The 27,423-nt window shown below is 41.7% G+C and overlaps 1 protein-coding gene across 2 annotated transcripts in view; it reads right to left on the bottom strand.

Annotated features, from left to right (window-relative positions):
- Positions 1 to 27,423, bottom strand: part of LOC105094536 (contactin-associated protein-like 3) — a 148,672-nt gene that overhangs the window by 48,351 nt on the left and 72,898 nt on the right. The window contains exons 6-12 of one of the 2 annotated variants that reach the window (XM_064482454.1): positions 26,824 to 26,999; positions 25,445 to 25,588; positions 22,418 to 22,679; positions 16,573 to 16,719; positions 9,221 to 9,392; positions 4,813 to 4,919; positions 1,373 to 1,492 (exon numbers count right to left, since the gene is read on the bottom strand). In XM_064482454.1, the coding sequence (XP_064338524.1) occupies positions 1,373 to 1,492; positions 4,813 to 4,919; positions 9,221 to 9,392; positions 16,573 to 16,719; positions 22,418 to 22,679; positions 25,445 to 25,588; positions 26,824 to 26,999 (1,128 nt within the window). The remainder of the gene's footprint in view (positions 1 to 1,372; positions 1,493 to 4,812; positions 4,920 to 9,220; positions 9,393 to 16,572; positions 16,720 to 22,417; positions 22,680 to 25,444; positions 25,589 to 26,823; positions 27,000 to 27,423) is intronic. The other variant, XM_064482455.1, reaches the window with a different exon arrangement.

Here is a 27,423-nt window from a genome sequence, read left to right as displayed (position 1 = left end):
CTGGCGTTCACTTGCGCTGTGGCAATGAAAGAAATGAAAGCAGAAACTGAACAACTTGAAGACCTGCTATAAACCACTGGAGTCCAGTGAACCTAGAAAGATCCCCTTGGTTGTTTCCGCACATCTTTTACTGATCACACGTCTTTCAGTAAAAGTAAGCCGAGGCATTAAGCCTGTCATCACACTGCAGTATTTCAGTCCATATTAATAATAAAACATGTACTCCCAGAGACCCAAACTGCCATACTCACACCCACTGTGATGCCCTGCAAGTTCCTGAACTTTCTGTACCAACTTCAGGGGTAGTTTTTGGACTAGAAGATTTGTTTGACTCAATTCAGATCAAATCATAGGATTAATCACCGCCAGAATGCCCAGATTTTGTTTCACGTATGAAATCGCAGGAGGTATAAAAACCATGTGAGGATTATAAACTATTCGCAAACCCTCCTTACGGAAAACGCAACCCTGTCAGGGTGACACGAAGCCGTAACAGAGACATCAAATTACAACTCAGTTATAGTCATCTGAGCACCATCTACAGTTGATTTTTTTTCTGATCGTTGTCTCAGAATTTTCAGAGTCAAATTCTGTGGTTGTTGAAGTACCTGGTAGGTCTACACTGCTCCAGCAGGACACAAAGTTTTTGAAAGGAAGTCTGTCGGTGGAATGTTATGTGAGCCTGGGGGGAAAGTTATGGGTACACACACACAGATTGAGGTACACAAGAGGTACGAAGAACTTGCGTCAGTTCCATCAGGACAGCTGTCACTCACTACAGTGGACATTTTGGTCCTTTGCACTCCTCTGCTTGTAAATTTAAAAGTTTCGAAGAATTAAAGGCGTCATAAATCATGTCATAAACAAGTCCTTTAACATATAATTATAACAGGGTTTCTAAGGAAAATGAAATATTACTTATACCGTGGGCACATAAACATATTATTACATGATGTGTGCACACTTTAGAAACATTCATTATCTCCTGGATAAACTCGTGTGATTAGAGTCAAAGGAACACAAACAGATGTTAGAAATTTATAAGTGAATATTCTCCTAAGTCTTTGGCATTTATTGACACGAACCAAGAAATCTTTTTTTGGTTGTTTCTGACTAGTAAGCGAAGATGTATTGTTAATTTTGCACAAAGAAGGAACATTTCCCGCAAATAGTGACAAAACTTTTCATGCCCACTTCTTATCTATTTTAGGACATTACTTTTAATGCTTCCGAGCAGTCTGATTACAATTACAGTCACAACGCACATCTAAATAAAGCTGCCACTAGGTAAACTCTACTCTCCCCATCTGGGCTTCCCAGACAGCAAGGATTTGCAGGAAAGGAACTGACAGGGAAGAGCTTAGGCGCGTACCTGTCATGTTGCAATACACGAGGGCCGGTCCCAGCGGGCCACTTCCGTCCAAGTCAATGTAGTAGAGCCCCGAAGAGTCTCCTTCGTGCCGGTGGGCTTCACACGACTGCTCGTACAGCGCTGTAAGGAACACGGGTCTCAGACAGCGGCTACGAGGGGACGAGTCCCTCCGTGCTAGTGACAGGTACTTGCCCACTGACACTCATTCTGCCTGGCTTTCGGGGACCTTTTCTCAAGAGGAGCGCCCCCCTGCTCCAGTCGGGTGACATGAAGGTTCTGAAGCACAGAGTGAGAGATCTTAGGAGGGATCGCTGCGGGACGTGTGGATCTGAACCTCTATTCAAACCCATGGTAACTGGATTTCCTCAAGCCTCGTTCTTTCTTGCTTCATGATATCTAAGCATCTGAAGTGCATTGGCTTAATCTCCCTAAATGATCTGTTATTATCTCATAATCAAGTTATTTTTTAATTACTCAGTAATTATACTTTTTGTTTACTTAAAACAATTTACATGTGAAATGCATTTTTTTTTTCAATGGGATGAATTTCACAAATCAGCAACTCCTCTTCATTCAGCTTTTAAAGTTTGTTTTGAAAAGCAACGTCCTTGGGGGTTACAGCTCCGTGATAGAGTGTGTGCTTAGCATGCATGAGGTCCTGGATTCAACTCCTAGCACCTCCATTAGATAACAAATAAATAAATAGACCTAATTACCTCCCCCCTCAAAAAAAAAAGCCATAAAAAAGCAACGTCCTTAAATGCTTTGCAAATGATTTTTCAAGGAAACTGAAATTTAAAAGTATATATAAATCTATAAAACATATATGAAATGTCTGTTCGTGGTTTCAGTTTATCCTAATACACAATTGAATTTTTTACATGTACTATAAATGTTTTGCTATGTATAAGGCAAGTGATTAACATCTGCAGATAACGGGCTGAATTAAAATTCAGAATACATGTAAATGCATGATCACTTGGTGAGTGATCAACCGAGTAACATCTCCCAGGTGCATCACTCGTTGTCTTGGCAGGAAAAACCCTTTGAAAACCTCAAAAGCCGCTAATGGCCGCTGGGACAGACATACAGCACTGATTCTGGGACGGTGTTGGATCCGATCTCTACGGATCAGATTTGGCTTCCACGCAGACGGCCTCAGGTAGGGGTCAGGTCTTGATCCTAGTCGGGTACAGCTCTCTGCCATTCTACAATGACTGGATCACCTACATTTCTATCTTTCAAATAATTCAGAAAAATTCAGAGAAGATTCAACGGATTGTTTTTCTCTTGTTTGCCAGCACAAGAAGATTAAGGGAATGTTTTTTTGTCCAGAGATTTTGCAAAGGAAAACATCCAAGTGTCCAATGTGTCAAATTAGGTTGCCCCCAATCAGCGGCACGGCCACTACCATCTAAACTGATGGGCACACGGACAATATGGATTATTTTTCCACCATGCCTGCATTTTGGTCACTCATGTTTACATTTCTATAGATACAGAAACATGCTCATAACTGCCTGGGAAAGTGTCCAGAGGGACACACATAAGTGGATAACAGTGGTTGTGTCTGGGTTGGGGCTGGAGTTGCCTGGGAAACAAGGTTAGAAGAGGAATGACCAGGAGAAAGCTTGCTTTAAAATGCGACTGTATGTAGATATTAAGTTTGTCCTTAGATCCAAAAGCAATGGCTTTGTGATCACTTACTGCTGATTTGGCAATATGTCACCTTCAATGGCTTAACAGTTAGAGAACCCCAGTAAAGTCAATTCAATTATGACACCAAATCATGGACCACAAGCGAAAGACCCTGAGTATATAGGACAGATACATACATCTGTTAGTTTTTAGATCAGAGTTGTTTGGAATGATGTTTAGATCCCAGTTACTGAAAACACTTGAGCATCATTCCTTAATCATTAACATTCAGTGGGTCTCAGCTTCATACAAGACACCTTGCAAAGTATGATGGAGGACATGCTAAAGAAGAGATCAACGCACTCCTGGCTGTGACTTGGCGAAGTCATGCAGCCTCAGGGTTCACGGTGTCCAGCTCCCTTCAAATGAAGAGCTGTGCTGGCAAAGTCTTACCTGGCACTGTGACAGCAAGTAGAGATGGAGGTGGCCTACTCTGGGTGACCTTGGGGGTGTTCAGGGCACAAGTCACCCCCCTCTGTCTTCCAAGAGGCTTCGGGCTCCTCTGTGGAACCTGCAGGGCTGGGGACCCAGGGCTGTCATCCCCGCACCAATGCCTGCTTCCCGATTCAGTTCCCACAAGGACGAATTTATGTCACTCCATGGCCTGCCTTCCTCCCATACTTTGTGTAGAAATAAAATTAAGCAATTCACAGGGAAGAGTTCTTAAAAGTGCAGTGTATCCTCCCCGTAAGAGGGCTGAACACGGTGAGGACAGTGAATTTTCGTACCATGCGCTCTCTCTCTGAAGCCTCAGAAAGAGGGGTTCTACGAGAACCACTTCAGAAGGATCAGCAGTGACACAGAAATAAGGGAAAGCTAAAAGAAAAACATAAACATGGGCCAATAATTAGAAAACCAAGGGGATTTCAGGGGCTCTAGTCATTAGCTTCTAGGAACTAATGGTTTAACGGCCAATAAAGTTTTGTTAGCTTTGCTGAAGTTGAAGGACTGGAGACTGGTGTTCCAACTGAAGAAACACTGCTGAGAGGTAGCTGAGAGCCCTGCTTTGTTGCTGTGTGACCTCAGGTAAACAGCTTAGCCTCTCTCATTCCTCAAGTGTAAATTGTAGATAATAATACATTTACCACCTCGAGCTGTTTTGAGGATTAAAGGAGTTGAAATATGCAGAGAACGAGAAGAGAACCGGGCACATGGTGAGTTCCCAGTATCATCACCATCATCATCATCACCACCACCGCCATCTTCACAAAACACCATCATCACAAAACACCAAGACTGCAAGGAATCTGAGCATTTAACCGGCTTCTCACTGACATCTAGAAACCCGACCATGTTAGCTCCCATCCTGCGCTTCTGAGAATCTCCTTATTTCATTTTATAAATACTGAGAATCTGGTAACTCATCCTGTTTACTTTGGCAGACAGGACTTGAGCACTAAAATTGGGTCTAACTCAAGGAACAGAACAAGACATAATACCATGCATTCTAGAATTTATTTTTATTTTTGACTACATTTTATTTTCCTATAACTGATTTTCCTTCGCCTACTATTTTTTCTGTATTATTTACTATTATGCATTTCTATAAGCTATCTTATCATCACTAGGAAATAAAACTGATTAAAAATAAACCAAAGACTAGTGGCTAAAATCCTTATTCTTTGATGCTGTCTTCTGGCTCATGGTTGCACAGACACACACATACCCAAAATGATAGAAAGGAAAATAGAACCACATGGAAATCAGAACGAAAAGAAGAACAAGTGAAGTGCGAGGCTTACAGGAGTGGCAGGTTGCTCCCGTGTAACCAGTGTGTGCGCAGTCGCAGGAGAAGGTGTCCCAGGACTGGGAACATTCGCCCCCGTGTTCACAATAGCTGGGCAGGCACCTAGAAGAAGACGGGCGTAGCGCTACTTCCACATTTGGTCATGAGAAATGCGTACCTTAATATTAATATGCTGTCGTGAAAGACAGATGACGACAGTGACCCGACCAGAAAAATTTCAACATGAACGAAAATTGTTGGGTCCGTCATCAAGATTTCCAAACAGAAGATCAACCATAGACTAAGAAATCTGTTAGATGCTACCAACTGTCATGTATGTGTGACAGGTAAATTTTGTACACATCTCATTACATCCGAAAATGTGTTCGCTTTTTTCACAAATAAGGCAAGGTTAATTTCATACATGACCAGGGATACAGATTGCCTGCAAGGGCCACAGACAGCACATCTCCCATCCCGGCTTTCATATCCTTGCTCTGTGACCTGCAGATTCTTCCATCAAGAGGTACTGCTTATATTTCCATCGTGGACTTGGGTTGGGAAAGCGACCTGCTCGGATCAATGGGACATTAGCAAACTGATACAGCAGAGGATAGAACAGTGCTTGGGCAGTGGGCTTGCTCTCCTTCTGATTTTTGAATCCTGAAAGCACCACGACATGAAGAAACCTGGGCTGCTCGTGCAGCAGCATCACCCCTGTTGGTTCAAACCACAGCACAGGTGAGTGAGGTGACTGTAAATCGTCCGGCTGCCAGCTGACCCCCCAGGCAACCATGGATGATGAGAGACCCCAGCAGTGAACACAGAATTGAGAGATAAACAGTTGTTGTTTTCAGCCTGGACATTTTAAGGATAATTTATTGAGCAGCCAAAGCTAACTGACGTACGCACACCATATTATAGTATCTTGCCACATTCATTTAGAACTTAAGGAAAATATTTAAAGAGAAGGAAGACAGGTAGGAAAAATAAGAAAATTTTTATCCGTGTAGCATCATGGTGTCAGGGGTTCTGAAAATCATCTTTAGGTCAGACCGATGATGCCTTTAGAAATTAGATCTAGAGATCACCTGAGGACTGAGGCCTTAAATAGTATTTTTTTCCCCATATAATTGAATAAACCACAAAACTACTCAGGTAAACCAAATAACCACTTACGTACCATGGAGATTGTTATGTCTCACTTATTAAAATTAAAGGTGAGGCTTTGTTGAGAAGATTAAAAGTTTTAATTGAAAGAATATTATTTAATTTTTGATTATCAAAAAATAAATGCTATCCTCAACAAAACATTAGCAAATTTAATCCAAAAATGTATAAAAATATATCTAGAAAACACAACTAAGTGTAATTTATTCCAGGTATGCAAGGCTGTTCCAAAAATTTGAAAAATTAATTTGAAAATGAATGTAATCCATCACGTAAACAGGCTAAAGAAGAAAAACCATATGGTCACATCAGTAGATGCAGAAAAAGTATTTGACAAAATCTCATACCAATTCATGATTGAAAAACAAAACAAAACTTCTTGGCAAACTAGTCAATTCTTAGAATTGACTGAAAAACAAAAAACAAAAAAACTTAAAACCCTATGGCAACATTATACTTCGTGGTGAGAAACCAGATGCTTTCCCCTAAGTATGGGAACAAAGCCAGGGTTTGCTCTTACCTCTCTTATTCATACATCATACTGGAAGTCTTAGCTAATGCGATAAGACAAGAAAAGAAATAAAAGACATATAGATTGGGAAGAAAGAAATAAAACCATATTTCATTCACAGACGACACGATTACCTATGTAGAAATTCCCAAATAATCAAAAAAAAAAAATCTGGAACTAATAGTAAGTGATGATAGTAAGGCTGCAAGGTATTTTTTTAAACAATGAACAACTGAGATTTAAAGTGAAAAACGTAACACTTACATTAGCACGCCCCCAAAATAGAATACTTAGGTTCGTGGATAAATACTATAAAAAAAAAAAAAAAACCACACAAGGTATGTGGTGCACAGTTTTGCATTTAGCGTTTAGAAGATTAATGTTGGACCAAAGGCAATGAAAATGGGAAACGTGACCCCATCAGCCCAGCCCTTGCCTTGGGATGCTCCAGACGGCATTGACATGAGCCTAAAAGGAATTTGAAAATGGCTCTGTAACCTGAGTTTTACGACAGGAAATCCTAATGTCCAAAATCCAAGCGGCTGTAAGACACGATCCCTCCTCCCTGCAATCCCCTCCCCGCAGCCCTGTCCCCAAGAACTGGGCCACCTTCCCTCTGAAGTGTCATCAGAGCCACGGGAAGACAGAGCGCCCTGCGGGTGGGCCCTTGTGTGACTCAGGAAGGCTTCCCAGGTTCCCGTCAGATTTCAAACATTTTTTTCAGACTCTGCAGCGCCAGGAACGCTGCTGCGTGTCGTGAATTATTAATTCCGGGGCCTGATGCCTGTAAGTTACAAGACTAGCTGCATTTTTCATCATAAACTTCAGCTGCACCTGAGCCCCCCTTGGACCTGCTCTGGGCAGGCAGAGCGGTGGGCTAGGGGGACGGCCGGGCACAGTGCAGAGCGCCCCCAGGCCGGGGGGTCCACTTTGCTGTGTTTTTAAGTGAATCTATTTCGTGGTGCATTGGACAGGCAGTTGGCAGGTATGGACTATGGGCTGAGGAAAAATGAACATTTTTTAGTATTAATAGTAGTGGAGCATAAGGACATGTCTTCAGAGGCTGAATCATAAAATAATTACAATTACTGACCAGACAGGCCATCCAAAGTGCTAACAGTTATTTTCATGTCCACTTACACAGTTGCCATGGTCCTCAGTGTTACAGAAGATAACTTACTATCCTGGATGACTGGTACATAGATCTGAAAATCTTTTTAAAATGTGACATGAAAAATTTTTCTATTTTAGTTTTATTTCTATTTCTATTTTAGTTCTATTTCTATCTCTACACACACACATACATATAGCCCCTTTTTCTCCCTTTGGCTAAAAGACCTTTATGCACAAAGAGGCAACCTTTACGTTAAGAGAAATATTTTGATTACAGCATATATTGTGAAGGAATCCTTCAGGCACTAAAGTAACTTTCTGTGAGCTTCGTGACTGAAGTGACAACTGGGCCCCTGGCGGTAAATTGTGACCTCCCACCCTCCCGACCCACGAAAGGCCATTCCCATGGGTGAGGGGCTACACTCTACCTCCAAGAGAACATCTCTGACCGTCCCCCAACACCAAGATTCAGGATTCCAGAGCCGGCTGCCATTATCACTAAAGATGATGTTACAGTTTCCATGCCAAAAAAATTTTTTATAACCCGAAAATTAAGATTGAGAGTTTCATTGAAATTCTTTGAATCACTTTTTTTCCTTCTACAAATGAACAGAAATGTGAACATGTGACCAAGGACATTTGCATTAAAGAAATAAAATTCTTGGGAGTCAGTATTTTGCATACTGGGAATTTATAATCTTCTAATACATTGCTATATCGCATTGTAACTTGTTAATTGGACATGACACAGAATTTCAATTAACGTTACATTCGGAATAGATTTATTCCACAAAGGACTCTGCACAGTGTGGACTTTGGGAAGGTACACTAGGTAGGGATGTGTGGGGATGTCTGGACTGTGCACATTTATTCAACACAAACATAATGCATTCCTGCTGCAGAGAAGTCAGATACACCAGGTAAAGAAAAAACTTCAGCGTGTGATGGTTAAGCCAACCCTTTCAGCCAAAATAACCTAAAAGTCAGAGAGCACGACTAACTAACAAGATGGCTTACACAAAGTTGCAACGCTTAGAAATTTTCATACGTTACTGTTTTAAAGTTTTGCCTTTCTTATCTTCTTCAGTGAGCTGGTACTATGCTCAGGGTGTGGCAACTGGATCCTCTCCATTCTTTACTGTGTTCACAGTATCACTAGAAATCCCCAAAGTCTCATCCTTTCTCAAAGGAAGAGTTACTTTGCATTCTTCCTGCAGAACAGGGAGTGTGGGGTGGAGGCAACTGACCACAAAAGAGTTTGATTTCTGGGTCATCCATGACCTCTTTAGAATATTCTAATCTGTTTCGAGCAATGTTAGAACTTTTAAAGGATTTATACTCATCGATAATTATAGCAGCATCGAGAGAATTCTGTGCGGATTAAGTAGCTTAGAGGCACACACAAGGAAGATTCATGAGAGTGTGTCTTCTAAGAAAATATCATCTGAAAGAAGCAATTGTTTAAAATTAGTTTGTCAATTTTCTTTTCAGTGTAAATATAATTTTTCCCTATGCAATGGATATTGGGAATAGAGAAGGGGCAAGAAGGTGCTCTTTTCCAGCTGTTTATTGGGTTTGAATCTATTACGAAAAAATTGAAAACGGACATGCTGACCCGAGATTGCCTTACCTGTCTGTGAGGCCACAGGTGTCTATCTGGAGGTCACGGAAGCTCCCCAGCGCCCCCTGCTGCACTGAGATGGGATCCACCGCTTTGTCGCCAATGGAGATGAGCCTCAGGCAGCCCTGAAATCCACCCAGGGGACTTGCGCATCCAGAGCGAGAGCTGTTGTTGGGACAGCCTGAATTAAACACGGAGACACACACAGCAGAAAACAAACAGTTACGACAAAAAACATTGCACAGCTCTCCTCATACGCAAAACTTGTTGCCTCCCCTTGTTTGCAGACACCTGAGGATTCAGACGTCCTACACCATTTGGGAAGGTCACACCACCCATGGATGGGGGTGGAAAAGAACAAAATCTGTCGGTATTGGTAAAGAGTAAAAATAATAACCTAAGCCAGGCTTATGGAGAGATGAGAGGAAGGGAAGATGTGAAATCTGACAGAGTTATAGCACATTTAACTTAAGCCGAGCTTGCGTTCCTTTTTGAAAGCACACACAAGAAAACACTCCTTTTAGCATGATGTTAACACACATTGTAAAATGCTTGAAAAATATATTGTGCATTGACGTGGACACCCTTCATCCATCAAGAAATTGTTAAATACCCACTCTGCGTGTGTGTGTGCAGGCAAAGCATATTTTAAAACACTTTTGATAATAACTGGTCTCAAAAATCTAATAGCAATTTATATTTACTTTTTTTAATTTCGACACTTCAGTCAAATATCTTTCAACAGTAACACACATATATTATCAAGTATTTTTAATGATACGGCATTGCAAATAATGCAGAAAAATTAGCAATACAGAATATTCTAAAAAAAAAAAAAGAAATGAGCTTTGATTATTTTTCATAGTAAGAGTTAAACTTTACAAGTTCTGCTACAGTCATTAATTGGTTTTGCTGTAAATGACAAACCACAGTTCCTACAGACTGGCTTTGTTTTATCCTCCTGGGCTTCTCAAGATGACAGTGTTCTTATGATGATCATAAGCAAGGACGTGATTTTGAAATCAAATCAAAGCAAGGTGGGGTCCAGAACCACCTTCTTCTCCATGTGTGGGGACATCAGGGTTCTGAGCGCCCTCACACCCTCTCCTGAGTTGTCCCCTGAAGGAATCAGAGGTTCTTGGATTTGTTGCATTCTTAGGTTCTTGCGTTACTGCAAGATGAGCAGCGTAGACTGGGAAGGTGACAGTGAAGGAAAGCAGTCGTTGGGAAATGTTTCCGAAAGAGGCAACAATTCGGGGAAACCCCATCCCCCACCCCCATTCAGGACTGAGACTTCCCCCACCCGAAACTGCTGGGCTACAAGGAGTTGGCTCTCAAAAGACTGTGCCTCTCCCCAGGGATAACAGTGCCCAAGGATGCGACGCAGTGACCGAGACCCATTATCTTACTGGGGAGCTCCCTGAAGGGCATCCCTGCTTCAGACCCTCCCTTGGGGTCTTCAGAGGCTCCTGATGCAAGTGCACTGCAGTTCAACTCATCTCTCTGCCCATCCCAGATGGTCCTTCAACCCTCCAGGTGTTGCTCCCAATTACCCCCACTAAACCAGCCACGCGCAAAATCTCCCACGCAGAGGCAGCTTCTAGGGCAATTGATCTGCAGCCACGTAGGATAAAAGCTCCAAGTGTTTACTGAGTTGAACACTTTATTTTCATGTGCAAATATGAAAGAAGCACAGCATTTTTAATAATTAACATTGTTTTCATTCCAAAAGGTTGTCCAGTAAATTTCGCGCTTCATGTGAAATTTACCTATGCAATGTATGCTTTGCCTGATAAAATTATGTTTCACTCATATCATTTCCAGAACTGTTTTCTTTGAACTTTTTAGGTACAGTGCCATAATTATTCATCTTTCTGCACTGTATTTTCCAGCATTTTAAATATTAAGGAATTTTTATGTTAATATTTACAGCCTGGGGTTTTGAGGTTCTTTTATAAGACTCTTATTTTTTAAATCAAATGGAATAAGTAATTCGATGAAGATTTTGCTCATTGGACTTTAAGGTGTTTTTCATTCATCTCTTTGTACTTTTGTCTTGAAATCATGGGTGCACTTTCAAAGAGCAAGAACTGAATACAGAGACCCCTCCTGTTCCTGCATAATGGATGCTAGCTTTCTACCTAAGAATTTTCATGAACTACACAGAGTTTATCTTCACTTTCCTTTCAGTGGCTGAGACTTAAATGCTTTGTATTTCTGACAAATAGAATTCAGAGCAAGCCAAGACCCGCATCAGGTTGAAACCTCACAAATTAACCTCGGAGAGACGCTGACATTTCAAATTCAATGTTATATCATAAAGAACTGTTTAAGCCTACAGCTTTCCTTTACCATTTGCTTGTCTGATGTGAAAATGCACACGTTTTAATTTTAAGAGAATTTCTGAAAGGTTGGATATATTTGGAGGAAACCTGGCATATCTTTCTATCTTACAGGTGACTTCCACTCGCTGTACTTGGTAACTAAGAACGTTAGAATAAACAAGAGGAAACATTAAATCAATAAGTGGTTTTGTGGAATTGCTGCTATTTCTTTTCTGTTTTCTTCCTTTTCTCCAGATCACGAGCCTCAAACTCATCCAAAATATACAGTGCAGTGTCTAACTATGTCTGTTAGGACAAAATTAAACCATATAAGCTTTTGCACAGCAAAGGAAACCATAAGCAAAACAAAACGGCAACCTACGGAATGGGAGAAAATATTTGCAAATGATGCGACTGACAAGGGTTTAATTTCCAGAATATATAAACAGTTCACACAACTTAATAACAAAAGAACAAGCAACCCAATCCAAAAATGGGCAGAAGAGCTAAACAAGCAATTCTCCAGTGAAGACGTACAAACGGCCAATGGGCACATGAAAAAATACTCAATATTGCTAATTATGAGAGAAACACAAATCAAAACTACAATAAGGTATCACCTCACACCAGTCTGAAATGCCATCATGAAAAAAGTCCACAAATGATAAATGATGGAGAAGGTGTGGAGAAAATGAAAGTGAACGTTTAAAGAAGAGAATGTCAAAGCACTGAGTGTTCCCTTGTCCAGTTACGACATGAAGGTTAGGACACAAGGGAACCACAGTCCAAAACAAGCTCAGGGCTGGAGATGCTCATTCGTCCACGCAGACGGTTGCCCCAAAGCCTTGGTGGTAAAGTGGCAGAGGGCCATCCAAGAATGGCCTGATTCGGGATGGAGAGTGAAGTGGACAGTGGATACGTATTGCCAAATTAATGAAAGATACCCGTCACGACTGAGGGACTCAGAAGTTTAAGTACCTCTGAGGAGGACAGATAAGTTGTCACTTATGTCACTGCACCGGAATCGGTCCTCGGGTGAGACTTCATTACAGACTCTCCATGAGCTCCCTGGCCTGCTCACGTTTCATTCAAGGGGGTTCTGAACCAAATTTAATACTCCCCAAGTCTGCAGCACAAGTATGGTATTGGATAGTACCAATTCCATAAAAGGGGGGTGACTAAGAGCTCAACTGTCCACTACCATTAATCGCAGGCACTGTGGACAGCACACTCCAGTGCAACTGCTGTTGGAAGACCAAATTACAAAAAAAAAGTTCAGACTAAGAAAAGGCAGGGGAGGAAAAAGGGACACCTAGATCGCAGAGTTCTGATAAGATGTTTAAGAAATGCTGCTGTTTGACAGGTAAGGAAGCCGTGCTCCGAGCCCGCCAGAGCCCTGGTTTATGCCTTCTGTCCGGCAGTGATCACTGAGATCATCTCCTTTATTTGAAAGTGTTCTGGTTTGGACGATAAATTATACGTTCAACCGCACCGTAACAGCAAATCGTACTAGTCTGCTTTTACGGTGAAGCGTTGCAACAAAATTTGACCGTATAATGATGACTGGGAACATGCAGCGGAATGTCCACCAGGAAAAAACGGTATTGGAAAGCAAACTGGTCCAGGAGCATCTCAGAACATGGGGTAGCATGTTTTTCTTGAAAAAATCATGTATCATTCGTTGGCTTTCAGCTGGATGACCCAGGAATGCTTACTTTATTTAGTCCAAATATTGCTCCAGAGCATGGATTGGATGAAGTCAGCTTCCATGCTGACATCATACATATTCTGGTACTGATGGACACGAATCAAGAAGACAATTAAACAAAGAAAGAGGCTGACACAGCTACTCCTGGGCGTGGGTATAATTACCCAGACATTGGAGTTTTCAGGGTAGAATTTCTACTCAAGATGTAGCTGCCCTGCCCTGCTCTACCCACAACAGAGCTGGTAAGTCCAATGGACTCTGGAGACGACGGGGCCCTGATCAAGGGGGTCTCCTGCACATAAAACTCGTGAATATATGAAATCTACTGAGAACCAGGACTCCACGCCCACTGGTCCAAGATCTGCCTCTCCTGGTTTTCCTTGGGTACAAATAGGACTCACCTTTTTATTTAACATCAGTGCATTAGTGTGTTTCATTTTTTGTTTGTTTGCTTTAGTCTGGCAAAGGCATTACTTGAGTTTTTAAAATAGGATATATTCTTTCTCTAGGAAAAAAAAGGTGCTGATGCTCTTCTGTTGGTGGAGGATGTACAGTTGACCAAATTAGTTTGAATCAGTCGCAGAAACTGGTCTGTAAATCAACTGGATATTTATAGCTTCCCATACAGACGTTCCTCTAAATTCATACATTAGTTGGGAATAAACTACTGTGATTGCAAGTTCTATTTTGGTCACTCAGTGCCAACATTCAATTACACGAGGGAAATAGGGAAGCCGTGATGAAAAAAAGTCATTATCGGCTCCCATGGGAGGCTGAAACTGTAACTCCGTGAATCGTGGGGACACTGTTTCTTATTGGAAATGATACTAACATGACAGTTCTGCTGCGTATCAACACAATTTTATAAAAAGAGATAAGAAAGGCTTGTATCTTTTTCAGTACATTGCCCCCAGATCTCTAGGATCCTTTCATAGACAGGAGTGGAGCCCAAAGCTGGGTCCCACACGTGCAACCAATGTGACAACCGTGGGTCCTTTACGTTCATTCAACTTAACCATCGGAGCATGCCACTGAAACCACAGTACTGACTGTTATTCCACTAAATTGACTCTACTTATTAGGAAAGTCAGGTGGTTTGTGCCTAAGGAAAATTTAAAAATCGCTGGCTAGAGGATTCCTAGCAGCTGAACAAGAATATTTATGGCATTTTTATAATAACAAAAAATGGGCACAATCAAAATGTCTATCGACATAAAAGGGGATGTTGAAACAGATGAGTAGCACATGGTATGATACTCATCAAAAACCATGCAGCCGTGAAAATTAATTAACTTTAGCTGTTCACATCCACATGGCTGGATCTCAAAAACTAATGCAGAACAAAAACATAAAATAAAATAAAATAAAAGCAAGTCACAGAAGAACACATGCAGTATTAACCTATTCATAAAGTTAAAAGCCAAGCAACACAAGACAGTTTATTGTTTAAAAGTTACCTCCAGAGATGATAGATTATACAGCAAAGCAATACAATGATTAGTTTAAACAAAGCAGAGTAATGCTTAACTGGGGGAATGAGAGTCTGGAGGAGGAAGGAAAGCTTCGAAAGTATTATAGTGTTTAATTTCATAGCTGAGGGATGTACCCACATACGCGCTTTTAAGAAACACTGGTTGTCTCTTTAATGCACGAATATGATCTATTTCCATAGTAACAACTGATTCACATCACATTAGCATGTAAATATTTCTGGGGAGCACCTACTCTCACGCAGCTGTGCGTTCCGCGTTCTGAGCATGGAGAACGTTCAAATAGGAAAGCTGCTTCAGTGATTTGTGAAGTATTGTTTTACTTTTTAACACAAAAGTTTAAAAGTATTTTATTTCGTATCATTCAACAATAGAGCACAGTTCTTTCTGTAAGTTTTTTTCTATCCTTTTTAATGCTTCAGAATCATCTTCCTTTCAGCTGTAGCTCTTGGAGAAACTCTTTATTTGGTTTTGGAGGAATTTGTTCCTCTCCAGAGCTAGAAAGTGAAAAGGTTTAAAAAAAAAAAAAAGTGCCTGGGTCAGAAATGCATCACGTTTAGCAAACGAGGAAAGCAAGCAGTCTGATCTTTTTAAAGCTGCTGGAGCTCTCCCACCCTTCACAGTGGAGGTTGCTTCAGGGGACTTGAAAGCTGGAGCAACCCGATGCACGGTTTGTGTGCTTAGTGTCAGTTCTTACGGGAAAAAATTTCTACCTTCTTGTAGGGCTATGAAGCTACCTCCACCATGATTCTGAACTTATGTTAGAAAGAAACATCTATAAAATGCAAAGCAGCAAGAAAAGCAGAGATGGCTTCAAGCCAAGATTAGAAATAAGTCTCACTATTGACAGCGCGAAGCTTCCAGTGGCTCAGGATTTTTCACTCGAATGCCCCAGGGATGGAGATTTATTACCCTCAGAAGCTCCCCCCGGCCCCTGGTGGATCCTGGATGGACTCAGTCAAAGGTCCGCTAAGCCAGCAAATGCCCATTTACTACAGTCCCGGGGAGACGGCCTGGGTTGTCTCGGTAAAATCCATCACTAAGCAGTGAGTGAAATATTAATTGCCATTGAATTAACCTCTGCCTCTGTTGTCCATAACGATGCTCTTCTGTACACACAGCGGGAATAGAATGTTTCTTAAATTTTAAAGTGCAGTGGACCAGCTGGAGGTCTTGGTGGAATGCAGAGTCTGGCTCAGGAGGTCAGGGACGGTGCGTCTGCATTACTAAGAGGCTTCCAGGTGATGCTAATGCTGCAGGTTCAGGGACCACATTGTGAGTAGCCAGGCTCCGAGCAAAAGAGGAACCAACAGACAGCGGAAGAACAGCCCCATGCAGCAAAAAACTTGGCATGTAAAATCTGAAGGAGAAGTCATAAGTGTCTTTTGGAATTAGGAAAATTCTCTATAGCAAAGTTTTAAAGGTAAGAAATAGAGAATAACGACCTCCAAAGTTGTTGGCACAAAGGGAAACCCAGAAAGCATTCAAGAAACCTGTTGTCCAGGCCTCGGGACCAATTAAATCAGGGTTTCTGGGGATGCAGCCGGACATCAGCGTTTTGAAACTTTCCAGGTGACTGCAAGGAGCAGCTATAGTTGAAAACGAGTGTCGAATTTAAAATTGATCTTATCATGTGCCCTTTTAAACAAGGCCACCTCGTAGACATGCATTTTAGACCATGATTTGTCATTTGTCCAGTCAGCATTCCTCATGACTATAAATGAAAGAGAAATATCATTCTTCAGTATTGATTTTCATTTAAAAATTTGGTATAGAAGGCAGGAGCTGGAAAGACAAAGATGGCTGGATTGCCAGTACAGCCCAGTTCCTTTCACTTACCCCCCAGGTAATAGGTGTCGCCTGAATCAATCTGCCCCCGCAGGGCATGAGCCATGGAGGCTGCCTCACCGTCCACCGTCAGACTCAGCTGACTGCCTTTTGCAGATAAGGACACAGAATGCCACTGCCCATCATTTAAGCCAGCACCTGGAAGTAAACAAGATGGGTTAAAAGAGATTCCTATAAACCCTGCAGATGCCTCCAAACGGAGCAGCTAGTTGAGAACAATATGATGCATACCTGGGACCCCCTGGCGCAGACCACCAAGAACTTACCTGAAGCCCACCCAGGTCATTTAGCCGGCTGGGCAACGGGTAATGCGCCACAGAGGAGGCAGAGAGACAGAGGTGTGGGAGAGACGTGAGCTTGGCTGGGGGTTTCTAAACAGCCAAATAAGTGATGTGATTTGCTGGCCATGCTTATCTGGAGGAAGGTGCTGCCCACGTCAGGAGGAAGAGGGGCTTGCTGAGTAAAGTGCATGGCTGCAGAGGGTCCCTGCATCTGATCCACCACAGCCACGGACTGGCCTGTCTGGTACCTGTTTATGTTCTAACAAAAGCTATCACATTCACTCGGGATTATGGCCTATCTGCACACTGCCAGGGCTGTATTTCACTTTCTCATCACTCGACTTAGTCAGAAAAATACAGAAAGAAAAGAAGAACAAAGAGAGAAATCAGAATGAAAGGGGTAAAGAGGAAACAAGAGTGGGTCACGCAAACACTCTGCCTTGGAAAATACAGCATTGGTTTCTTCCCGTCCTGGGGTCTTAATAGACCTAAATGTCCATGAATGACCCTGAACAACCATGAAATGACAAAATGTTTCCAATTACATGGCATCAGGCCTCGTTCAGTCTCATCCGGTTCATTAATAGTTTGAGAGGTTAGGAAGGACAGGTGTTTTCCAAAAACGGAAGTGATTAAACATAAGAACGTTCCCTTACTTTTGTGTATTGTTATTATCAACAATCATCTTGGTAGGAAAAAATAGGAAATAAAAAATTAGGAAAAAAATACATTGTTGGTCTTTACAAATAACAATTTAAGGATTAATAAAACATGAAAATTTATAGAACAAAATATAAAGTTAAAAAAGCATTACATTGCTGTACACCAAAAACTGACACCTTGTAACTGACTATACTTCAATTTAAAGAAAAAAAATAATTACATTAAAGTGTGTGTGTATGTGTGTAAACATGCAAAAGAGTGGCAGGAAATATTCTTAAATATTAACCTTAATTTTTAAATGAAGGAGTTATGTTTTTTATTGTATGTCATTTTAGCCTTCTCTGTTTTTTCTCCCCCAAATTTGATACAGTATATGCAAGCTATTGTTACATTATTATTTTTAAGAACTATTATCAGTTCCTTCAAAAGCAGCCACTGTCTTCTGAATCCATGAGATGAAAAGTCTCCATTTTCTTCAAGTGATAGAGTTGAGAATGGTCAACTGGTTGAGTTGCTGACCAGCTCCCAGCTGCAGCCGGCTCCAGCTTCCCCTACCAACTTGCCTACTAGGTCTTACGTTGAATGAAAACCCATCGCTGTGTCATGCAGATAAATCAGCAGTAGGTGTCCCAGTCCATTCATCCAGACCATGTGTGTTATTAGCTTCTACTAGGTTATTTGTGGAGACAAACAACTGCCAGGCTGCAGTGAGCAACAACTAGGCTTTGCTTCTCGCTCTGGCCCTGGACCATCTGGGTCTCCGTTCTCCGTGTTCCAAGCGTGTATTCACGCAGAGCCAAGGCTAATGCGTGGCCCCGAGCCTGACTCATGGCTGAGAGAGAGCAGCCCTTGGCATCCGAAGCTTCCACTCAGATGTGGAACAGGCCCCCTCTGCCCATGTTCCATCGGCCAAAAGCCAGTCATTGGCCAAAGTCATCTGGCCAAGAGCAAGGGACTCTTCCCCTCCAGAAGAAGCCACACAACTCCAACAGTCCCCTGAGATACATGTTTCATTTAAGGGGGTGGCCCAGGGACTAACTGGAATCTTTATAAACTGTCTTGGGCAACAGGGAAGGGGGGCATAAAGAAATACTTTCACCCAGTGGAAAGCAGGTGAGATGACTGCTGAAGCTTTTGTTGGAGTCACGCCCAAGCGTGCTAGTCATTTTAATCTCATTATCTTCCGCAATGTCCCAATACAATTAACTAATAGATTTTACAAATGAGAAAGGTACAGACTGTTTACAGCTCTATACGGTTAGAAGTCAACCTATGGGAATTCGAAGTTACATTATAGCCCTGGGGGGGATATTAGCCCCCACCCCCAAAATATGGTCATATTTCTGGTAGAAAGTTAACCAGTCATAGCCAACTTAACATTATATTTTGGTATTTATTGCCCAGATGACCACATACACAAATCCATGTCTCTCAAATGCTCTTCAATCCAGCTTTTTCTGCTGGGAAACAGGATGACCTTTCATCAGAAGTGGTTCAAACCACACGAAAGAAAAACAAAGGGTGAGAATTATGATGGACGGATAGAAAATGCTTTCTTCTTTCTTTCTCATGAATGACTCTGATGTGGGCTCCAGGTCCACCTGAGCAGGAAATATGTTTCAAATAGGACCCAGAGGATCAAAGATCCTGTTGTAAAAAATAGTTATAACTTCACTTCTTCTCAGACTCTTAAATATTAGTGGTGAAACTTCCCAACACTCACTTTCCAGGAGGCGTAGTTGTAAAGTCACTGAGTTACTACAGCTCTTTGCCATGTGCACGAGTGCAGACACGAAAAAGGCTCGGCTCCCATTTTTTGTTTTCCTTTTGTGAAGCCAGAAACATTTTCAAAGACTCAGCACTGGTTTGTGAAAGATAATGTGGAATGTTGAAAAGCAGACGACGGAGGATTTAGGTTAGACACTTAAATATTATGAAATTGAACATGAAATAGAGTTTTGAAAGAAGTTCGTTATCCTGGAGCTAAAGAGTTAGCATGATACCGTCTAGATCTATCCACACGGTCGCCAATGGGAAGATTCCATAATTTTTTTACAGCTGAGTAATATTCCATATATGTATGTCTGTGTATATATCTTCATTATCCGTTATCTATCGATGGACACTTAATGTACAAAAAAAAGTCTCTAAATGTTCCTTCCGGTCTTATCATTCAGTGTTTCTCTTAAAGGTTACATAGTTAATCTGTCAGTATGCTAACCATATCCACTTACAACCTGACTTAAAACCCAATATTTAGCTTAATTTTGTGAAATGTTTCCTCTCTTTCTCACCCTCTCCACCTATCTAGCAACCTGTCTACATATATCTAGTGCATAGAGTTATTTTATTTCATGGGAGAACTTGCAGAAAGCACTCCAGCATCTTCCCCTTGAATTTGTAAGAGGTCGTTTGCTGTATAATACAAGACTGTTCTTAGTAAAACCTGTCATTCTAATTTAAAAATAAAATGTGAGCATTTATACTCATTTTCCACGTCCATCCATTATAATTCTCATCCTTTGTTCTTCTTTCGTGTGGTTTCAACTCGTCCCACTCCTGATGAAGAGACAGCCTGTGTCCCAGGCAACACTCCTGCCAAAGGACGGATGGAGACCAGAGCAGAGTCTGCATTTTGGATTTGCGCTACTCTGAAGATGATGTTAATTACACCGCACCCTTCCAGCTTCTCAAGAGGCTTCAGTCTGGGGGGTCGAGGGGTGCCACGGCTGTGGGACTAGTTTTGAAATATTCCTAAATGCAAGTTATTAAGTTATTACTGATGAGCAGGGTTTGCACGCGTGAACATCACTGGCTTCTCACCATAACTCACGAGTGTCGTTTTAAGGATGTGGACCCTGAGGCTTCGGGAAAACACAGGAGCTGCTCTGAGGACCGGGGGCAGATCTGGAAGCGTTCACGGGAGGAGAGGCGTCTCATGCACCCCTCTCATCTGCTTGAGGCAAATAATTTATCTCAACAACAAAGAATAATGACCATGGCCGTAGAGACAGTTTGGAAAAGGGTGGAGCTGTGTCTCGTACATAAAGGGAGCTCCACTGGTGAACACGACACTCATTTCATTCATTTTCTCTCTCCTCCTCTCCTGCTCTCATTTCTCCTCAATTTCCATGACCCCCTCCCTCGGTCCAGCCCCGTGAGCGCACATACACTAGATTATACACTTTGGGTACATTTCTCATTCTCTTCAGAAATACACTGTGATAACCATCAGGAACAATTATCTAAAACCTGGAACTAGGCCAAATGATGTCTTTCCAATGCCGTGTAACAAAGTTTGAGTTTCAATTTGGTACACGGTTGGGTACTTGATAAAAGACTTAAAATGAAAAATAAAAAGTATGGCCTGTCTTATTTTCATTTATTTCAAATGCATAAATGATTCTCCCTCACCTGCTACTAAAGCAAGCAGCCGATCAAGAGAAACTGGCCTTTGCTTTGCTTCTGAAAAATAACATATTATACTGTAAAATGTTAAAAACTGGTATAAAAATATGTATGTAATGTTTCAGTGCCAGCTTACCAAAAGTTCAATAACTACTGTATGTGTGTGTTGCGAGGAAGGGCAGTGTGTACCCATGCGAAACAACAGTAAAAAAAAAAAATCTTTTAGTTCAAATTACAGGTAAATTATAAATCAACACAAATCAAGATTTAGGCAATTTACTGAGTCTGAGTTAACGCTTCCAACTCAGTTCATTTGCATGCTGGCAGTCATGTTTTTTGATTTATAAAAGGAAAGCAAAATCTGGTTTTCATTCCCAGCTTTTTAAGTCCGAAACTGATAACCACAGGTCAGGCAAGATACGCTTTCCACGTTCAACATTCCAGGAATGACATCCCATGAGGAATGACAGGCCACGGGTCTGCCTAGGTTTAAATTTTTATCAGCTTTAAAGGCAAAGCAGTCCCCCAAAGTTCAAAAATTACATGGCTCTGGAAATGAATCTAGAAATAAACAGGTTTTTCTTGGAAAGCTCCCACAGCACATTCACCCAGATAAAAGAAGCCATCTCAGAAAACAGGTAACCCCCAAAGGAAGCAGCGGCTCTGACAGAAAAGGGAAAAATATAACTTAAACTATTTTGAAAATCAACGTGTATACAGGTTTAAAAGAGGTAAAAGAAGTGTATTTTCTTGGGACCCCTTAGGTTAGGCCCATGTCTTCCAGCATTTCAAGTTTACTGCTACTTACCAACCATACACTTATAAAAGAAGAGTTTATTTCTAAACTGTCTGATACTTATGTTTTGATGTGGGTAAACTTCTGCCACACTGACTAACATATCGACATCCTGGAGTTACCTATTTTGAAGGAAAGAAGAGTCTAAACTGATGGGTGTAAAAAACAAACAATGGTTACCAAAGGGGAGAGAGGGGCAGGGATAAACTGAGAGTTTGGGATTAACAGATACACACTACTGTATATAAAGTAGATAAACAACAAGGACCTACTGCATGGCACAGGGAACTGTATTCAGTATCTTGTAATAAGCTATAATGGAAAAGAATCTGAAAATACACACACACACACATATACACACACACACATGCACACACATACATATATATACATACACACATCCCTATATATATATACACATATATATGCATGTATATCTGAAATGCTTTGCTGTAACACACCTGAAATGTACATTGGAAACCAACTACACTTCAATAAAAAATAAAATTAAAAAAAAAAGGAAGACCATAAAAATAAAAAAGAATGTACTTCCCTACAAGAGTGGGATTATGACTAATTTACTGATTCCGTCATTCTCCACCTTAGAGATACCAGTCTTAGGTTTACACGGAAGGAGGTACAGTCATGGCAGACGTCTACGCATCATCGCAGGGAGGATGTTTATTACCTGCTGTGACGTCCCTCGCTGGATGTCCAGGCTGGGACAGGCTCAGCTTGAGTCTTCCATCACTGAGGACCAGGATGAGAGCTCCCGACTGGTGCTGAAACTGGCTGTTCAGCAGGAGTCCTGCTCTGTTCCACGTTCGAAATTGGAAGATGATGGATACGCGGTCCTCTCCGGAGACGCCTGGCAGAGCCAAGTAACTCCTGGAGCTCAGAAAAGTCACAGGGACGGTCTGAGGGTGTGAGCAGGAGAAGGACACATTTCCCTGTGGACACAGGGAAAGAGGCTTCAGGAAGTCGCAGGAGGGACGTTTCCATCCACTGACCACAGGTTTTCCAAGACTTACAGGATCCTTTATCGATGAAATAGCTCAGCAAAATAGGACTTCAGAAATAAGGCTTCCCCATTGAACTTAAATCCAGATTACCTTATAGGTCCCTCAAAGGAAAGCACCTTCAGCTGGGCAGACCTGTATCTGAACCCGTTAGCATTGAGCATCTTCTCCATCTCTCGGCATTTGCAAAGGAATCCTGAGCCAAGTCTTCCCCCGCCTTGTGCTGGGGGCGGGGCACCACAGGAAGAGGCGGTTTTCCCCCTTGAGGTGCTAGGTGGTTTTCTCCCACGTAAAGGCCGGCACCACCAAGGAGCACCAACCCCTAGAACGTTCCTGGACTCGCCTCGGTCGTGTAAATGTGATTTAAGCGTGTCACTCAGACCACAGACGCGCCTTACTGTAGGTGGGAGATGTGCTTCTGCAGGTCTGAAGAAAAGGGTGCGGCCAAGCTGGTCCTGCCATAGGCAGGCTGGCCTCCTCTCCGAAGTTCTCACAAAGCTCAGTCACCCCGGGCGGTCACCCAGCCTCAGGTCTGACCTGCCTAGCAGGCTGTTTTTATTTTTCTATAACTCTGTTTTTAAAGACATTTTTGATCCCTAGGATCTCTTGATTGCACCAGGAAAAGTGATTTTTTAGTCACAGTGTTTGGAGGGGAAGGACTTAACGGGATTCTAATTCAGCTGTCTACAAGAACTTTCCCTGGGACTGAAAAATCTTCATAAATTTTAGATGGAAGCATACATGCCCAAACCTTGCCCTTCCTCCCCAAAATAGATTATGCAGAGAAAAACAGTGAGATGGAACTGAAGTTACCAGAGAGCAAAGCATACTATAAAGTCATTGTAACCAGGACAGTGTGCTGCTCGTATAGAAACAGATGCATCGACGGAACAGAACAGTGAACCCACAAAAAGATCTACGTTTAGATGTGAAGTTAGTATGTAATGAAAGCAATGATTCAACCACGTGGGATAAAGGGTGGGTCAGTTACTAAAGAGTGTAGGAACAAATGGACGGCCATGAGGCAGAATATGAAAATTAACCCTTATCGTAAATCACATAAAGAACAAACTTCAGAAATCAGAGACTTAATTTTTTAAAAAATTAAAATAAATCAATTAAAAATTCTTACAGGAAAACCCATGAGACCATATATAGATTATAGGGTTTTAGAGACATTCCAATGCTATAAAGAAATATACAGAAACGTATTGACCAGAGACAAATAAAAACACGTATGTACTCAACACGCCATATAATATTTAATATAAAAATTGATAAACCTGAAAAAATATATGGACCATGCATGACAAAGGGTTATCTATCAAATGTAAAACTCTAATACATTGACAAAAAGCTAAAAAAAAAAATAGACGAAAGAATAACAATAAACATTGATCAGAAAAGCAAATCCAAATGGACAAGAAACAGGTGAAAAGATGATTTAATTCACCAGTAGCCACATAAACACAAAGTAACAATGAGAGACTAGTTCACATTCACTGAGCTGGCAAGAGCCTAAGCGATGCGTGACGGGCGGCTGGCTGAGATGCGATGGAAGGGTTCTAACACAGATCGCTGGTGGAAGAGGGTCCTGTTAGAGCTTTTTGGAAAGCAATCCAGCAACATTTATGAAAGTTTAAAACTGTATTGAACTTTCAACCAAGAAATTTCATTCTGGAACTTCATCCCATCAGAACCAAAGCTCCCAGTATCTGAAAACACAAATGCAATCGTCTGCTTTTAATACTTAAGAAGCAGAGATAAAGCAGACGGTTTAAGTAGGAGATGACTGGATAAATAATAACGGCAGACTTTCATAACGGAAAGTGATGTAGACGCCTCAACACAGAACTATTCCTGATAACCGAAAAGAATTTCCATGAGGTATTCCTGAGTCAGAAAATCACGATGGAGAAAAGCTTCTAAAACAATCCCATTCTTGTAAACACCGCCAAGCGTGGAGGCACATAGAGTCATGGATACGCGTGTGAGCATGAGTCTGCCAGGCAGAGAGGATTCCATGATCGTGGACTGAACATGGGAGGACACGCTGGTGGGGTAACACGCCGGCTCGATGGAGGGACTACAGACACGTGGGGAGCAAGGAGAAAGGAGGGGGAGGGAATTAATCAAAAAGAAAGACACCGCATTTAAAGCGCCTTTCTATGATCGCCCTTAAACATCTTTGTGAAACTATTCATCTGTTTCCACATGTATATAAAAATTAAACCCAATATGAACTAAAAAATGACAGTAGTTGCTCCCTATGCCCGAATTCGGCACCCTTGTATTCAACCAACCAGGAAAATATTTGGCAAAAGAATTCCAGAAAGTTCCAAAAAGCAAAGCTTGAATTCGCCCTGCATTCACAACGATTCACATAGCATGTGCACTGTATGTACAACTATTTACACAGCAGTTACATTGTGTTAGGCGTTGTAAGTAATCTAGAGATGACTTAGAGTATGGGAGGGTGTGTCTAAGTTTTACACAAATATTATGCCATTTTATACAAGGAACTTGAGCATCCTTGAATTTCGACATTCCAGGAAGGGTCCTGGAACCAATCCCCCACGGGTACCCAGGGATGACTGTACATATGATTTGCACCTTCCCCGCCTTCAGTTAAAACCGAATCCATCAAACAAATTGCAACTCCCTTTTCTCTCGAATTTGCATAGAGACCTTCTTACCGTGATGAGGATCTGTGGTGTGTGTTTCTTGGACAAATCAATGATATCCACTCCATTATAATAGAGATTTTCAAAGCAGCCATGAAAGTTTTTATGAGGGAGCACCACTGATTTTCCGTGTCCAGGAGTCCCTCCGAAGCTGATCTTAGAAAGAAAAAAAAGACATAAATAATATTGTTTACTGATCTTCTGATTATTTGCCTCAACGGTTATGATGAACAGGTATGATGATAATGGTCTTCAGTCTATCTGGCGTTATTTGACATTATCACATTAATTTCAAGTGACGTTTCAGACGCAGATTTATCGATGCCTCATTTATTATATTTAGATTAAATAGGTTAAATACCTTGTTTCACAAATTTGCTGCTCACGTGGCTCTGTCATTTTTGTTGATGGGGAATAACTGTATCTTTCTGTCCATGGTAAACCTTGATCTGGGGGACAATGTAGCCTACCATGGTGACAGTCTACTTTAAAAACCCAGACTGCCAGGTCCTGGTCTTTTTCATGTCTCTGATAGGCTATAATGAATAATTAAGCCTCTGATCACATTATTCAAGACCAGGCTCCCCAGCTGGTCTCTGCTGCTGGGACCACTCATACCAAATGAGTGTTGAAATAATGGTTTGCTCTGACAGGTCTGCTGAGCAGCACTGGCCGAACAAATGCTGCATTTCAGTGTCGGTTACACACACATAGTCAACATGCTGCGAAGAATTATTAAGCCTTCAAAAATCCCAAGAGAGGGGAGGGTACAGCTCAAGTGGCCTAGCATGCATGAGGTCCCGGGTTCATTCCCTGGTACCTCCACCAAAACTAATAAAATAGATAAACAGAGAAATAAAATAGATAAACATAATTACCCCCTCAAAAAATAATTAATTAATTAAAATAAAATAAAATAAAATAAAATAAAATAAAATAAAAAGAAGCTTCTTTAAAAAAAAAATCCCAAGAAACAGTATTCTGAGTTGTCTGCATTTGACTCCCTTGTTACTTGAAAAGTCGGGTTGGAATATGCACTGGTTATTTTTCCCAGTTCTCCTAGGTCGTCAGTTCTGCTCAGGATTGTCCCACAACACACAGAAGTCACCAAGGTAATATTCCCAGCCAAACACCAGATGTAAGACAGAAGAACTGTGCCATCAAAGAGGTTTCCTAAATTTAATGACTACTTGCTCTCATTTGACGATTAACATCTGTAAGGGATGAAAAGTCTCAACAGCCGAGCGTGGTGGGAGATACTCGTAGGAAATAGTCCACCAGAATTCTGAATCACTAGGAAACGGAGTTTCTGTATGTGGTCGTCCTTCTCTAGAAGGTGACACTGCACTCAGGTGATAGAATCTGGAATACTTAACGAGTAATTCTCACACCTCATAATCCAGATCCAAATAGCTGGCCTCTCCCTTTGCTTGAAAGCGATGAGTGTGGCCGTCCACGGAGAAGGTGACGTCCGTGCTGAAGAGCTCGAGGAGGACAGAGTGCCAGTGCTGGTCGTCCAGCAGGCTGCCCAGCGCGAGGGCCTCGGGGGAGGGCGGGTTAGCATGGCCTGAAAAAGACAGGATGAGGAGCAAATGAACCATTCCATCCAGCACCAGGCCGCCAGTGCTGGGGGAGCGGAGAGCTCAATGGGACAGCAGCCGCTTGGCACGCGCGATGTCCTGGGTTCAATCCCCGGCACCTCCGTTAAGAAATAAATAAACTTAATTACCTCCCTTCCTCCCCCCCAAAAAGACTACAATTTCTATTTTGAGGTTTAGCACCTGTCAGAAATGCACCTTCCCTACATCCTTCTATCCCAAGAACGGGTCAGCTGCTTCTATCTTAATCTGAAGCACAGTGTTCTTTTGATCTTGAGTGAGATCGTCTAACTTACTTCTTTTTATTATGATGACTCACTGAATTTTCCTTCTTCTTGAAAATATTTTCTTCCTACCACCTGACTAATAGTATCACCTCAAAAATTGATGAGG

This window comes from Camelus dromedarius, chromosome 36 (genome assembly GCF_036321535.1).
Source record: "Camelus dromedarius isolate mCamDro1 chromosome 36, mCamDro1.pat, whole genome shotgun sequence".
Taxonomy (NCBI): domain Eukaryota; kingdom Metazoa; phylum Chordata; class Mammalia; order Artiodactyla; family Camelidae; genus Camelus; species Camelus dromedarius.
The sequence above is the reverse complement of the archived record's forward strand: the minus strand, read 5'-3'. Positions and strand labels throughout refer to the sequence as shown.